The sequence below is a fragment of the Sinohyriopsis cumingii genome, chromosome 12 (genome assembly GCF_028554795.1).
Source record: "Sinohyriopsis cumingii isolate HCF-2022 chromosome 12, ASM2855479v2, whole genome shotgun sequence".
NCBI classification, from domain to species: domain Eukaryota; kingdom Metazoa; phylum Mollusca; class Bivalvia; order Unionida; family Unionidae; genus Sinohyriopsis; species Sinohyriopsis cumingii.
Genome location: NC_142972.1, coordinates 120005744 through 120022892, shown reverse-complemented (window position 1 = coordinate 120022892; position 17149 = coordinate 120005744). Strand labels below are relative to the sequence as shown.

The window sequence follows — 17149 nt, the reverse complement described above, 5'->3', positions numbered from 1 at the left end:
ACAGGTGGAGGCATAAAGAACCCTGGAATCATAAGCTGGAAATTGTCTTGAATGGATGCATGGAAGGCCATGTCTTTCAAGGATAGAGAGACTGTCTTAAATATCAGAGGTGCAGAGCTTTAAAGAAGCTATCTGTGAAGGTAGCTGAGACTGAGTTGGGAAAATAAGCAGTCTGGATGATGAACAAATCTGGAAGTCAGATCATGCTGAGCAATGCTCTTTACCAGGCATGTTCAGGAATTTTAGAAAGCATCATAGCTGGAACTGGGTCACAGTGGAAACCAAACTCATGATGAACCTTTTGGTGCCAATCCATGCTGCCAGTACAGGGAGACATGTTCACAATATATGTAGTGGGCATCACAAATAGGTTATTTAGTTCTGAGGCAATTAGAGTAGAGTGATCTATTGGTGTGGATTCAAACAAGTGCCTTTTTTGTCACATGTCAATCATTCTAACCACTTAAACACCATTGCCCCTACCTCCATTAGTTGACTCCTATGACATAAGGCCTTTACTACATTCCCAAGTTCACGTTAACAGGGAGTGCATTAATGAACAGATGGGTGTTGCAAGTGGCATGACTGTGTGCAGGATGATGGATGCATCTTGATATGAGATTGGGGGACAACTGTATCAAGTCCTGATAATAGAGGTTGAAAATGTGCTGCTGATGGAGTGCATGATCTGATGTTGAGGTCCAGTACTGACATACAGTATCAAGGGACTGATCACCACAGCAAGCTCTCAGGTCTGTATGCAGTGATGGATTGTCCATGACAGATTCAAGTTTGCCACCATACCACATCGGTACTGACTTGTAATCTGCTCAGTGTTGTGAAGTCTGTCTTGAATGAATGGGACACGAGAAAGCTGAATGTCTGAGGCAGCATTTGTGGCAATACAGATGGTATCCATGGCCTTCTGTGAATACTGTTTGGCTCTCTTTCTAGCATGGGTTAAGTGTCTAATCAAAACTGTTGCCCAATCTCTCTGGACCAAGGTATCACAAGTGTGGTCTGATTGACACTCCATACAACTATAACAAGTTGGAGTGATTATCTTCAACCAGCTTATACTTCTTACACATTTAATCCTCCCCAATGTTTAGAAGACCAAAATAACAGTATACAAAGTGAAATCAATCATTGAGCTATGCTTAAAATGAAGCTGACACTATGAATTAATATAAGACAAAAATAACAACATCTTACTTTTACAAATAAATTATTATGTAAAGGATATAACTTGCAAGAAAGGTCAAGTTCTATGATGAATTGTAACCATTGCTGAACATTATGGCAGGCAATCAAGATGGTGATAATTAACTTATGACAAAACAGATACCTGAGTTGAAACATATTCATGTATTATGACTGGTCCAAGTTGGTGTTGATGGCACAAAATCACTCTGATATTTATATCATGCCAAGGCAAGAAAAGATCTTTGCCCAATGACACACCATGATAGCCAAACCAAGCTGAACCAATGGTGGGAATCAAACAGTGCCCTTCTGGTCATGAGTAAAACACCTCAACCATAGAGACACAGAAGACTGACTTGTCTATGATGAAGACAGAGGAAGAAAACTGATGGAAGAACACTTCCCAAGATAAGAAAACTCCAAAGGATTACTCAAATTTGAGAAAAGACACAAATGTAAGGCAATTACAAGGCATGCTGGCCAGGAATGAGAGGAAATAGTAACTGATGAGATAGGGTAAAAGGTTCTTATCTATCCAAGGGGACAGCACTCCTGTCAAACAAGCTAAAATCCATGGTTACCATCTTTATTTGCTTTAGGGGGCGCTCACCAGTTAATATGTACTTTTGAGAGAGTGACATATGTAAGGTGAAGTAGTTCGCATTTAAAACATGCATAATGGAGAGAATGTTGGCATACCTCTATGCTACATTAATGTAATGTGGATGATATTTCTTTGGATATTGTACTTTTGGAAATTTTACATGATTTAAGCACACTGCTAACTAAAATGACAGCTCCCTTGTGTTAAAAAAATCAGCCTGAATTAGCCTAAAGTACACTATACATAGCAGCTATTAAAATAGGGAAAATGAATTTTGCCAGACTAGACAATACCAGCTTCTGAAAGTGCAATGAATGAATTACCAAACATATAAAATGTAAAAAAAGTTATCGGCTCTTTTTTATACAATTTACCTCTGAAGTTCAGGAAGTGAAAATGACCAAGATGAGCTAGCACTTTTTTGAAAGGTGCACATATGAGGTAAGGCCAAGCTGTATACTCTATAGCCCATAGTACACCCATCAATCATACACCAAAATAAAGGGAATTAAAGGTTCTTTGAATTATACCTAAGATATACAAGGTCTTTTTTAAATAGCCAGTATAACCAGTGAGGAAAGCCGGGGAAATTCTTTTTCTTTAAAATCCTAACCCTATGCAAAATACGAAACTGGAGAGCGCCACCTTAGAGGCTGAATTTGTGAGTTACTGGATGTTCACTGAAAATACTGTCATTTTATTACACTTCATGGGATACCAACTCATGTCCAATATAAATGAATAATTTAAAGCCCCATGGAACAATGATCCTTCTGTGGAAACAACACGGTCATTTTTTCAATCCAAAAATTAAAGTGTTAAGCAATTTTGTCACAAAAACTGATACCTATAAAAAAAATGAATCCACAGTACTATAAGCAGGTATTTGTCTAAATGCACAGAGATGATGAAAATGATGAGGCTATCAGATATGTGAAACTTGTGTCTTATAAGCTGCTAATGTAGGTACGGCAAATACAATGATCTCACTATTTTTTGTTGGGCATCATTTTTATTAAATTTCATGTTTGCTACAAAACACAGAATTACGGACCAATCAACAAAGATTTTTATGTGGAAACATTAGGACCTCTTGCCTAATCCACTAATTTAAATGATCACAAATTTTTTTAAACTATGAAAATTCATATCCATGAAAATAAATAAGTTCACAGAATCTCAAATGTATTGGCAAACAAACTAGAAAATGTATGTAAAAGTACAAGTTATACTTACTAAGAACAGTGCCAACTGATTTTTCTGAGCTTGTGGCAAACCCTCTCCAACACCAAGTGGATAAGTAAGGGAGTGCACCTCCACATAAGAATTTATTACAGACTCACAGAAGTTTGGTTCTACTTGGTGCTCAGACCACAGAACAGCTATATAAAACAAACCCAGAAAAATTAAATTTCAGAAGAAAATGAAACCTTTATTTTCTTTTCCCTGTTGTGATAAATATCACTTCATTATAAGGATTCTAGTAAAATTTACAATTATTGAGTGTTGTGAAACACTTACCGGTTGCTGTTAAAGCACATGCATGACCCAATAAGTTTGTTTCTATAAATACAACAGCAGGTAATCAAGACTCTACCCTACATAAACTCACATAACATCATCTTATATATTTATTCATGATTCAGACAAAAATGATTCACACAAGACTTCTTTTTCAAACTGGTTCGTATTCATCTTAGTTTTGTGGAAGGCAATTTTAATACAGTTCATTATCGAATACAAGTGATACATAATAAATTCATTATTGTATTTATACTGCTGGATATTATGATCTTACTCAAGATATGTGCAAGTTCCCATCCCCTTCATGAAAATGAGCCATGCTTTTTTCAATATTTTCAAGGATTTATTTTTCAGCAACAATTTAACTTGAATGAAGAATCAATATGAATAAGTATTAAATCTAATTTTCTTTTATAGATATCATTTCTTATTCTTTCTTTCATTTTCAGTAAACAGTGTTTGAATACCTTATGCTTTTTCTTATTCTTTCTATCCTTACATTTCTCACAATTTATCTACTTAAGGCAACGAGTGCAAATTACAGCTTCTGAACAATTCATACATGCATGCAATACATACATACATATATACATACATATACATACATATATACATACATACATAGATACATACATAGATACATACATACATACATACAAACATGCAAACATACATACAAACATATATATATATATATATATATATATATATATATATATATATATATATATATATATATATACAGTAAACCCTGTTATGAGAGACCACCCCTTCTGCCAACAAAAAATGGTCTATCAAGACAGGTGGTCTCTCATAACAGGTTTGTACAAAAAGACTAGTTCCTAGGTCCATTTTCAGAACTATTTAAATGAAAATAACCACAATCACTGTACATATATTCTATTCTTTATTAATAGTTCTAGATAAAATATTGTATGCATTCATCTGAAAACAAATTATATTACAATAAACTTCTATCATTAAACATGAATCTCATTTACATTTGAAGATCACATGTACATGAATTAGAATATGAAACAGTTTTCCTTTATAACACCCCAAACTTGTTTTACTGATGTTTAAACCACTATTTTGTGAGTAGTCTGTTCTTTATCACTTCTTTTAGTTACAATGATTATTTTCTCCAGCCTTAAAATTTGTCTCTTTTTAGTCTGAGGTTCTCCCATTATTATTAAGGTACTAGGTGTTAACATTATTAGTGCTCATTTGTAATATCGACTGTAAAGACGGTTTTGACTAGTTTGGGAAAATATAAAAAATTTATAGATGTGCATTGTATAGCTAACAGTTAATGAAATAAAATGAAATAATTATCTCATCTAGAAACAGAATCATTTATTCAGAGACAGAAAGTCAATGGCTTAATTCACAGATGACAAAGGGATTAACTCTATGAACAAAGTGTGTAACCAGGACACACCAACTTGAATAGACTGCTTGGGATGTAATCACTGTAACATCCAGGTGAAAAAAGCAACAAACATAAAAAGCATTTAGCACAGTCAATCGAATCCCCGAAACAATTCTCATTAGCTGGTTTAATAGACAAAGACCTTATTCACCCCCAGGCAATACAGATTAAATCTAAAGACAAACTATACGTGACCACTACCTTAACTTCGGTACTACAATGAACAACAGCCTGGTTAACAGTCTGTAATATCTGGTTCTCTATATTTCACTTGCCAAATTTACAAACCGGTAGCCAGACTCCTTTTGTTGTTCATTTTATGTTTGTTTTTTTATCAGAAAAATCTTTACTATTCAAGCGGCGATTGTCACAAATGATTACATAAAGGTCAGTGGTGTATGTCTCTCTTCTCACGATATTGTCGTTCATAGGCCTGGATAGACTGGTCCCCTTCCATAATTTTATATTTGGGCGGTATCAAAATAAGGCCGGTGTATCAGACAATAGTATACCCCCAGTCTGGAGTATACCTGGGGTTAAAGCAGCCTAGGCTAGATTATACCTGGGTATATTATGGCCTGGGCCATTTTATACCCCTGGGGTATATTATGGCCTAGGCCAATTCATACCCCTCAGGCCAAATTATACCCCCATGATATCAATAGTGTTGAGTGATATACACAAGAATTACTTAATTTTTCAATATTTTATTGAGGATTCAGCTTTGTCAGGTAAGTTAAGTGATATGTTTCAGTCGTACTCGTAGTCTGTCAAGGTATATACATACAAGATAAGATTTATATATATATATATATATATATATATATATATATATGTATGTCCACACACATACATACTCTTCATGTCCAGAGACAGTGTTAATCGTGTGGTACACTATCGTGGTAGTGTCAATGCACAACAATTTGAGCTTTTTGTGGAAAACTTGAAGCAGGAATCAAGAATCATGATACAATATATACACCTCACATTCTTCCAGTCCAATTGTCTTGATTAACTATTATATTTCCAACACTCCCATCAATATGTTCTAGTTTTTAAATCACAATGGTATTCTTATTTCTTTAAGCTGAAGTTAAAACATACCTCAATAAACTCAGAAAAGACGGTGATGATTGTTGTTCATGTTTTCCTGCTACAAGTAAAGACCAGAATGATAAGTAAATATTAATTTAATATACAAGTGGGGCATACTCTGGCCTGAAGGGGTATGGTCTGGCCCAGGCTGTTTTACACCCCAGGCATAGTTTAGCCTAGGACACTTTATCCCCCTAAATATACTCTGGCCTGGGCCAAACTATACCCGGGTTTAATCTAGGCAGGGGTTAATTTGGCCTGCTACACCGGGATTAAGGCTATGTGCTAGAGCAATGTACATGTACTTCAGTCTGCTTTACAAAAAATAATTATAAAAAACTATAAGCATACCTAACACATTTCAGATATCGGTAGCCAACCTGCTTTTTCAATGTTTTTTATTTATATAACAGTATAAGCGGTCATTGTTACAAGAATTAAATAAAAAGTCATTGGAGTTTATTCCCATTTTTGTGACACGGTCATTCGTAGCATTGTCAAAGGGCATATTCTGCCACGAGACTGTGGGCACTGGTCACGTTCAGCACGTGGCTGTTCATGACAGAGTGTTAAAAAAATAACATCTGGCTAATTTCATTGGGTCCTTAAATTTGTGGTTCAGGGCAACAATGAAATCCCAAAAATTTGGTACCCTACAAAAAATAGTGATACTTCAGTACATTATCTCTATTACCTTGTCCTGTTCTTTCATTGGCTACCCATTCCCTTAGCAGTCCAACTGTAGAAGAATCTACTATTTTAGGATACCTAGAGGATAAAAAAAGAAACAAACCAATGCTTGGATTAAAATGTGTTTCTTCAAATATTTACCAGCTCATAATAATGGAATATATTCACTACATAAAAATTCTAGCCATCACAAGCTAAGAGGAATATTCACCTTGTCATTCAGCTTGTTTTACAACAAAAGTGATAAAAATGTGTCTGCTTTCCAGCACCAAAGCTAGACATGAGTGGTCTTGCACTGGAGAGATGAAGAAGCAAAAAATGTGGTCAATCATCAGTTACTACTGGAGTGGAAATGAATATGCCTCCAGGGATATAACAACAGGGGAACTGGAAGGGTGTGTCTGTATCATGCAGGTAATTATTATCAAAGAAACATATTTTACTCCAAAAATTGCTCTCTTCTTGAAATATGTTACCCAATCATAGCAATAATTTTGTAGATTGGGGCATCTCATTCTCTCTCTCTGTCCTTTTATTATTGAGCTCAATCTGATAAGCCTAAAATTTTGAACGCCAACAACGTATAGTAGAACTTTGTTAATCTGGACACCTTAGTTTCCAGTGAATATGTCCGGATTAAAGAGTTTCCTGGATAACTGAATCATGCATAATTTTTTATATTATAATGTCCTCATACCATATGCAGTACATGTACCTGTATTTGCTGGCTGTTCATGTACTGTATATACAATTATGCTTTAAATAAATTAATGAATACATCTACTTGCTTCTGTTTATTTCACTCTTTCACAACATTTGTCCATGTTTTTATAAAGTCCACAAATGTCAACTTGTTAATGTCTAAGGATGAGTAAGATATAATATACAGGAACATGAATATGAATGGACGATCTTCTTTGTGCTGTCAAATCATTTTAATGCAGGCTGGTATCTCTACTCATCTCTTGCTTGATGGTGTTCAGTTAAATGTGTTACGGTAAACTAATAAAATGAAGTCATTTTAATAAGTCGATTTTTACAAATGTTATAGGTGCTTAAGAGCAAATAATTGATGTGGCTTTTTGTTCTGAAATGAAGCTTTATACTATCAACTAACTGTGATAGTTACATACCATTAGACACAGACTTAATGGGGGGCCACGAGTGGCCGAGTGGTCTAAAGCGCTCTCCGTTAGAGATCACTGCCATCTCACCTCTGTCTGCGCAGGTTCGAGTCTCAGATTCGGCCAATGTGGTTATGTGAAAAAGCTTGCCAGTAGCTTCTCGAGGGTTGGTGGTTCATTCTGGGGTTTTCCCAAGTTCTTCCTCCACCATTAATACTGGCTGCCATGTATAGCCTATTGTGTGCTGAAAAATGGCGTTAAACCCAACAACAACAACAACAGACTTAATGACACACTTAATTTAATAACCATATGCTATATCAAAGGTGTTGACAATATAATCCCAGTGTGTTGAATTATTAACACCCCAGTCAGTGAGTAGTGAAAAACACATTGTTTATTCAATTGCTGGTTACAATATGGTCATACTATATTTATGATTTTTCCAAACACATAATCAAGTCATCAATTTATGACGTTAACATGCCACTAGAATGTGACCAATCAAAGTGATAAAGTGACACACTTTCATATTTGTGAAGGTGAATCTGTGTGATCAACTGGCTGTATTTTCATAAATGATTCTTCAAATTTTCTTATTTTTAGACAGATTTTTCTTAGCTCATTAAAGTTTTATAGTAATTTTACATTTTGGTTCCCAATTTTGTTTTCCGGATGCGGAATACAGATTCTTTTGATTAACAGAGCTGATTAATGTTTAGGAATTCTGTTCACATTGACCTATGTCTAGATACCGAGGTTTCTGGATCAATATAGTCCAGATTAACAAGGTTTCTCTGTATATATACTAGGCTGGCATATGCAAATATTCTGTAAACAAAGCATTGATTGGTGAGCATTCCAATTAATTAATCAATAAAAAATGATCTTACTGTGGGGACATGAACTTGCAATTGGAATACACACACACCATGATATAAATCACAGAATTCTATACCCTGATGTGAAATATCATCTGTAATGATAAAATTACTCCAATATATGTATGTAATCTGGACTCTCTGCACAGGTAATTTTATATGGCAATCATGTATTCTTGTACAAAAAGTCATGATGATTCTGGTGTGCAAGGGTAATCTCAAAATGCTGCATTTTAATAAAATCAGCAGAACAGGATACATAAAGTTACATCCCCTTACTAGATTTGGATCTGTCCCTTGTTTCCTAACACCTGGGCAGCAACTTTGAGTCTCATGTGAGAGACCAGTAACGGTTATGGCAACATCAGTAAATGACCACAGTTTAAAAACTGGGATTATTAAAAAGTTGCCAAACAATCTTGAAAAGTAGTGTGTTGTGCTGCAAATATATGTCCCACCAGGTCAAACTGAGACTTCTGAAATGAAAGGCCTCTCAGCTAAAAGCAAAAGAAAGTCATCTCTACTATCCCACTGCTTTGATAATGTCAGTTAGGGAGCAAATGCACTCAAATGCTACGCCAGTGTCAACTGCCACAAATCTCATGAGCTGACATGCATACAAACTTCAGCTGATCATTGGTCAGTACATTGTAGGATTGGTAAGTACTCGGTAGGATTGGTTAGTACTTTGTAGGATTGGTTAGTACTTTGTAGGAAGTGCAGATCCATCACAATGTCTTCAACTTTTTCCAATGCATGCAAGAAAAAAAAAATCTGGATGCCAATAATGACCATTTTTAATTGCTTTGAAGCTGGTGGTTTTTCAATGTATCATAATAACTTCACTGACATCACAATGTCCAGATGAAGTGTCATCACTAACAGTTATGTAAACAATTGTTTATGGCTACTGAAACCAATTGGTCTTCAATTTTTTATTCCAAAGTTGCAAGATTAATATTAAATTAAAAGTATACCTATTCACTGAATGCTGAAATGTCATTATTTTCAGCACCCTTCAATTGTAAAATGTCCTTTGCATATTTAGCCAGATATCTGACCTCTAAAAACTTCCCAGTTCGGGAAGTCACACTATGACCATCTCCAAGTCTCTTTCAAGAAAATGAAACTATCACATCAGAAAGAGATAAGGATGGTCCCAATGCAAATGTATCATATTTAGGATGAAGGAGCCAGATGACATTCCCTTCCTTGCGTTATAAAAATATCAGAGATCTCCTCTTCTCTGATGGGATCCTGCAGATGCTCCTGAATCAAAAGGTCAACAAAAAAAAAAGACAATTGTTTCAAGATAAAGGATTCCCCATGACTGAAGCCTGTTCATGGCAATGAAAGAAAGGACTGTCATGGGAAAACGAAGCCTTATGGCAGAAGTGCAGAAATTTCAGGCTGACCAATAAAGCATGCATCTCACTGATTCTGCCTGCTGTGTCTAAAGTGACTAGGAAGCATGTATTGTATGAGAGGGTAGCCATTGAAGTTTTCTTAATATAATTTGGATCACATAAAATATTATACTTTGGACATAGGCCCAAATCCTCTGGTTGAGGAAGCTTATATCATCCCTCCAATGATGGTACAATGCAATGGAATTCATGGAATGGTAACCCTTGATTGCGATGGAGCCTAACTTCTTAATGAAGAACCACAGGGCTTTACAAGTCCACTAGTCCAATGCCCAGAACAAGCTTAAGCTTGGGCAAGCTTATGTTTGCAAGGTATATACCTGCAGGCAAGTAAACAATTTGAGAAACATGATGTGAGACAAGTCATTAACTTCATAATGCTATATGTTCTGCAAGTTTTATACTCAACGTTCAAGCCACAGTGCACATATCTGTACCTTCTTTTAATAATTACATCTACTGCATTCTATTACATAAGTTATCCTAACTAATGGCACTGAAATATTGGAAGATTTTCTTTGGCAATGATAATCTGATGAAAAGGCACAGTGGATTAAGTATTAAGCTTTTGGTACTCATCAACATATCCAAGGAGAGACTACTCTCATCTGACTTCTGTCTTGGCAAGCAGACAACATTTCAGTCCTTTTGTTGGAGATGGGGGTGGGGAAGGATTTGCAATGTGGTGGATGTACTCCTAATGTATTATGATTTGGTAATTTATTTGATATAGTTGCCAAATATTTACACACTGAATTTGAGAAATCACTATTGGTCCTAAAATTTATGGATTGGAAATTGGTCCTACTATTTTTTTTATATAACAGGATTATTGTTCATTAGGTCTTTAAAGCTGTGGCTTTAAAAAATCCACTTGCCCAATGCCCAGGACAAGCTTAAATTCAGCTTGCACAAGCTCTGGTTTGTAAGGTACAAGAGAGGTCATGTTTGATCCCTAATGCTCTATATTCAGTAAGTTTTGTACTCTGCAATCTTGCCACAGAAAACATATCAGTAGTTTTTTTAGCATTTATATATACTGCATTCACATAATTTCTCAAAAGTTTTGAAATGTTTCAAAGAAGGAAGCTTTTAATGATGATTATACACACACACACAAGGCAGGTGGCCAACATAGGAGAATAACATATATGACTGCAAAATTATCAGCCAAATTTTCCAAACAAAATAGAGTAAATAATCAGATTCATGCCAATGTCACAGCCATCAAGAGTACTTGTATAAGTTGTGTGTGTGTGATTTGGATTTTTAACATAGTTAAACAATTCTGCAGTCATATCGCTATGCTATCTGCAGTGTGGAAGTTTATAGTGATGTCTAGCACTGGGGCATCATGCCACAGATATGTAGCACAATGTCCCACCCAGTCACATTATCCTGACACCAGGCCGACCAATCCTAATACTAACCTCTTAATGCTGAGCACCTAGTGAGGCAGCTGTTAATAATATTTTATAAGTCTGTGGCAGGACACTGCTGGGGTTTGAACCCATGACCGCCCACATCCGAGATGGATGCTCTAACCTATATAAGTTGTTAGAATTTGCTGTAAAACTGACAAAAAAATAAAGTTAACTTTTAAACAAAGAAACATGTAATAATTTCTGAGAAATTTATTTATTTAATACTGACGAAGCACCTTACCTATATTGCAGCAGTTGAATTAACAGATCATTGCCTCTGTTGCTATATATTGACATTGGATCTCTGAAAATCAAAGAGCATGTATCTAAGCGTTGCTATGCAAACCAATAAAATTGTAGACATGCTTGAGAACGTTTTATAACTGATATTGTGGGGCTGAACAGTATCAGCATTAAATACAGAACATATTCTAAATGGAAGAAATAATAATTAAGTGGAATGTGGTGTCTTATCTGCAACAGCACCAAAAAGTATGCATTGCAGGCCTACATAAATTTCCAATAAATCTACTAAACTGCATTCAAAAACTTCATTGCAATTCCAAAAATCCTTTTCTCCTATTGGTATTTCATATAAAACCCTGGGCGAATTGTTACTTGCCCAGCAAAAGTTCCAACTTGTCTGAAAGACAATGGAATTTTCCACCACATGTTAAGAGCATGATATTCAGAAACTTAAACTTCACACTATTTTTTTAATGTTGATGTTGCAGATGTTGTTACTGCCACCACAATGAATCTATACATGTTAAATAATCGTTACTCTTGTACAGTTGATGTGGTATGAAGGTACTGTACATGTAACATCACTCACATCACAAAAACAATCACAATACATTTAAAGATAGCCAAAAAATGAGACAGTATCAAAGTACTGAGAATACTGATGGATTGGACAGTTTTGGCACCATGATGTATTAAATGTGATAAAAAAGAATGAACATAAATTGCAAGATATTGATACAAATTTAAACGGGATAAAAAAAAATGAACGTAAATTGCAAGATATTGATACAAATTTAAACGGGATAAAAAAGAATGAACATAAATTGCAAGATATTGATACAAATTTAAACGGGAGAAAAAAGAATAACATAAATTGCAAGATATTGATACAAATTTAAACAGGATAAAAAAGAATGAACATAAATTGCAAGATACTGATACAAATTTTAAACGGGATAAAAAAGAATGAACATAAATTGCAAGATATTGATACAAATTTAAATGGGATAAAAAAGAATGAACATAAATTGCAAGATACTGACACAAATATTCCCTTGTATGAAGATATAAAGTTTAATCTTTTCTTCTCTTTAACTCTCAAAAGATAATTTAATGAAAAATTTCATGAAATATATTGCGAGAATATATTTAAGTAAAATTACCTTTTATAAGCATTTCTCTGGAAATGATGTATTTATTTTAAGTAATCCACAGAAAATTATGTTGAGGGAGATAACCACTCAATCTAATAATTTCCTTTTAGGTTTAGAACGAGTTTTATCCCTTTACAAAGCTTTGATTGCTTTTTTCAAGACCACAAGGTCAATGGAGCTAAGTATAGAAAAGTGCCTGTTATTAGAAACAAACTATTTTTTTGTAAAGAAAAACAATACTATAGGTTTGGAGGGATCCTTTCAAGCCAAAATGAAATTCAAGTTACTAACTTAGTGGTTATCACTTCGTCTCGAGATCTTCTAATAAGTAATACTGGTCCAGGATATCTGTGGAAAAAGGTAAAGTACTATTAATATAAACTTTACTCATTTACTCATTAAAAACCATGTCATTCCAAATTATACAACATTAACAAGAATTCATGCGAGTAAGACATTTGTTTGTTTCTGACATTGTGTCATGTAGATGGTTGATAATACTGTAAATTACAAATGAAGTATTTGTAAATAAGATTTGGAATAAAAAATACTCAGAATGTTCTGGGAAAATATTCAGTATTTTCATTTTTACCTGATATGGCAAATATATTATAAACAGTGTATAATAAAACAAGAAATGTGTACCATGAATATAAATGACCCACCATACTACTTGAAAAGTGACCTAAACACAACACTTAACCAAATGGTCATATATAGGGACAGTCAGACAGACTGACCAAAAAGGTAACATTATATGCCCCCTAGAACATTTGTGGTGGCTTATAATAAAATATTAAAAGTGTTTGACCCAATTTCTCCAGAGAGCTCCCTGTTCTGAACAGAAATGACTCCCAACTCATGGTTTCAGCCTGTCCAGCAGCTTGAGGTACCAATTTTTGAAGTAAAAATAGTTTCTTTGATAATACTTACCTGATCACAATACATTAGGACTGTGGCTATACCTTGCAAATCCAATTCTTCCAAGCAAGATTTGAACCTTAAAAGGCTAAAAGTTATCTGCCAACACTGATGACAGGTAAGAGTGTTCTCCCCTAGGATAGGGCGACTGGGGTCAAATCCTGTCCCTATTTTCTTCTACAAGAGCAGAAATGTATGGTTTATCAGTAAGATGTTGACTGCCGCAAGGCTGGAAGGGTGTATCCATACTATCAGTAAGATGTTGACTGTCACAAGGCTGGAAGGGTGTATCCATACTATTAGTAAGATGTTGACTGCCACAAGACTGGAAGGGTGTATCCATCCTATTAGTAAGATGTTGACTGCCACAAGGCTGGAAGGGTGTATCCATCATATCAGTAAGATGTTGACTGCCACAAGACTGGAAGGGTGTAACCATACTATTAGTAAGATACTGACTGCCACAAGGCTGGAAGGGTGTATCCATCCTATTAGTAAGATGTTGACTGCCTCAAGACTGGAAGGGTGTATCCATCCTATCAGTAAGATGTTGACTGCCTCAAGACTGGAAGGGTGTATCCATACTATCAATAAGATGTTGACTGCCACAAGACTGGAAGGGTGTATCCATACTATTAGTAAGATGTTGACTGCCACAAGGCTGGAAGGGTGTATCCATCATATCAGTAAGATGTTGACTGCCACAAGACTGGAAGGGTGTATCCATACTATTAGTAAGATACTGACTGCCACAAGGCTGGAAGGGTGTATCCATCCTATTAGTAAGATGTTGACTGCCTCAAGACTGGCAGGGCGTATCCATCCTATCAGTAAGATGTTGACTGCCTCAAGACTGGAAGGGTGTATCCATCCTATCAATAAGATGTTGACTGCCACAAGACTGGAAGGGTGTATCCATACTATTAGTAAGATGTTGACTGCCACAAGGCTGGAAGGGTGTATCCATCATATCAGTAAGATGTTGACTGCCACAAGACTGGAAGGGTGTATCCATACTATTAGCAAGATACTGACTGCCACAAGGCTGGAAGGGTGTATCCATCCTATCAGTAAAATGTTGACTGCTGCAAGACTGGAAGGGTGTATCCATACTATTAGTAAGATGTTGACTGCCACAAGACTGGAAGGGTGTATCCATCCTATTAGTAAGATGTTGACTGCCTCAAGACTGGAAGGGTGTATCCATCCTATCAGTAAGATGTTGACTGCCACAAGACTGGAAGGGTGTATCCATACTATCAATAAGATGTTGACTGCCACAAGACTAGAAGGGTGTATCCATCCTATCAGTAAGATGTTGACTGCCTCAAGGCTGGAAGGGTGTATCCATCATATCAGTAAGATGTTGACTGCCTCGAGGCTGGAAGGGTGTATCCATCCTATCAGTAAGATGTTGACTGCCTCAAGGCTGGAAGGGTGTATCCATTCTATTAGTAAGATGTTGACTGTCACAAGACTAGAAGGGTGTATCCATCCTATTAGTAAGATGTTGACTGCCACAAGGCTGGAAGGGTGTATCCATCCTATTAGTAAGATGTTGACTGCCACAAGACTGGAAGGGTGTATCCATCCTACCAGTAAGATGTTGACTGCCACAAGGCTGGAAGGGTGTATCCATCCTTTTAGTAAGATGTTGACTGCCGCAAGTCTGGAAGGGTGTATCCATCCTATTAGTAAGATGCTGACTGCCTCAAGGCTGGAAGGGTGTATCCATCCTATTAGTAAGATGCTGACTGCCTCAAGGCTGGAAGGGTGTATCCATCCTATCAGTAAGATGTTGACTGCCACAAGACTGGAAGGGTGTATCCATACTATCAGTAAGATGCTGACTGCCTCAAGGCTGGAAGGGTGTATCCATACTATCAGTAAGATGTTGACTGCCACAAGACTGGAAGGGTGTATCCATCCTATCAGTAAGATGTTGACTGCCTCAAGGCTGGAAGGGTGTATCCATACTATCAGTAAGATGTTGACTGCCTCAAGGCTGGAAGGGTGTATCCATACTATCAGTAAGATGTTGACTGCCTCAAGGCTGAAAGGGTGTATCCATCCTATTAGTAAGATGTTGACTGCCTCAAGGCTGGAAGGGTGTATCCATCCTATTAGTAAGATGTTGACTGTCACAAGACTGGAAGGGTGTATCCATACTATCAGTAAGATGCTGACTGCCACAAGACTGGAAGGGTGTATCCATATTATCAGTAAGATGTTGACTGCCTCAAGACTGGAAGGGTGTATCCATCCTATCAGTAAGATGTTGACTGCCTAAAGGCTGGAAGGGTGTATCCATCCTATTAGTAAGATGCTGACTGCCTCAAGGCTGGAAGGGTGTATTCATCCTATTAGTAAGATACTGACTGCCGCAAGGCTGGAAGGGTGTATCTATCATATCAGTAAGATGTTGACTGCCACAAAACTGGATGGGTGTATCCATCCTATTAGTAAGATGTTGACTGCCTCAAGACTGGAAGGGTGTATCCATCCTATCAGTAAGATGTTGACATATTTAACCATGTCAGAACACATGGTAGATTACTGTTAGGGCACAGGGCTAAAGCTTGGATTGTGACAGGTCAAAATTCACCAGAAGGTCAGAGAGGTCTTTTCTTTGGTCGTAAATCATCCCTTCCATGGAGACACATGTGACTGGGATTGTTGTACAGTAAACTTTTATAGTGATGGGAACTAGTTTCTTAAACTTGGAAAGTCACATGAGAAAGTTTGCTATTTGGGATAATAAGGCTTAAAGTGGAGTGATGTGTTGCCACCACTTCAATACTGAAGAAAACTCAGCATTCCCCCATGTAATCTTTCAGAGTGATGTGCCTTCTTGCCTGAGTGATTCTGCCATCTAATTGTTCCAAGACATGTTTGGCCCTGAAGGCATCTTTGATATGATCCAGCCATGCTGGTTCAAAAGTTTTGGGTTCAGATTTAACTGCATATTAAGGGGTAAAATGACCATTTGGCGTGGATTAGAAGATTCTGTCAGGACAAGTTTGCCAATACATTCAGTCTACCCACAAAACAATGCATTTCAAATGGGGGTTTATTGTTGATGACACAACCTGTGAAAATCCCATACTAGCATGCAAAGGTCCAGGTATTTGGTCCCCTCCTTTATTCTAACATAATTCACCACAGTGGACAACTGAAAAGATTGCTTCCTTGCTCTGGATAATTAATGATTATCATAATTTTCCCATATTCAGAGCATAAATGTCTTAGATATCTTGGAGTTCAAATTTTCAGCAATATCACACTGCCTTCATCAGTGACTGCTGTGGACTTATAATGGTCACATGATACACCAGTCTCCTTATATCACATGACCATTATAAGGCCATTATAAGTTCACGTGATCAACAGTAGTAGTACATTCACTATGGCCTTCAACTGT

The 17149-nt window shown here is 36.4% G+C and overlaps 1 protein-coding gene across 1 annotated transcript in view; it reads right to left on the bottom strand.

The window, feature by feature from the left end:
• Nucleotides 1–17149, bottom strand: part of LOC149787344 (phosphatidylserine lipase ABHD16A-like) — a 104622-nt gene that overhangs the window by 12174 nt on the left and 75299 nt on the right. Inside the window, exons 15-18 of the mRNA XM_089977896.1 lie at nucleotides 13099–13155; nucleotides 11649–11711; nucleotides 6556–6629; nucleotides 3047–3192 (exon numbers count right to left, since the gene is read on the bottom strand). Of these exons, the coding sequence (XP_089834022.1) occupies nucleotides 3047–3192; nucleotides 6556–6629; nucleotides 11649–11711; nucleotides 13099–13155 (340 nt within the window). The remainder of the gene's footprint in view (nucleotides 1–3046; nucleotides 3193–6555; nucleotides 6630–11648; nucleotides 11712–13098; nucleotides 13156–17149) is intronic.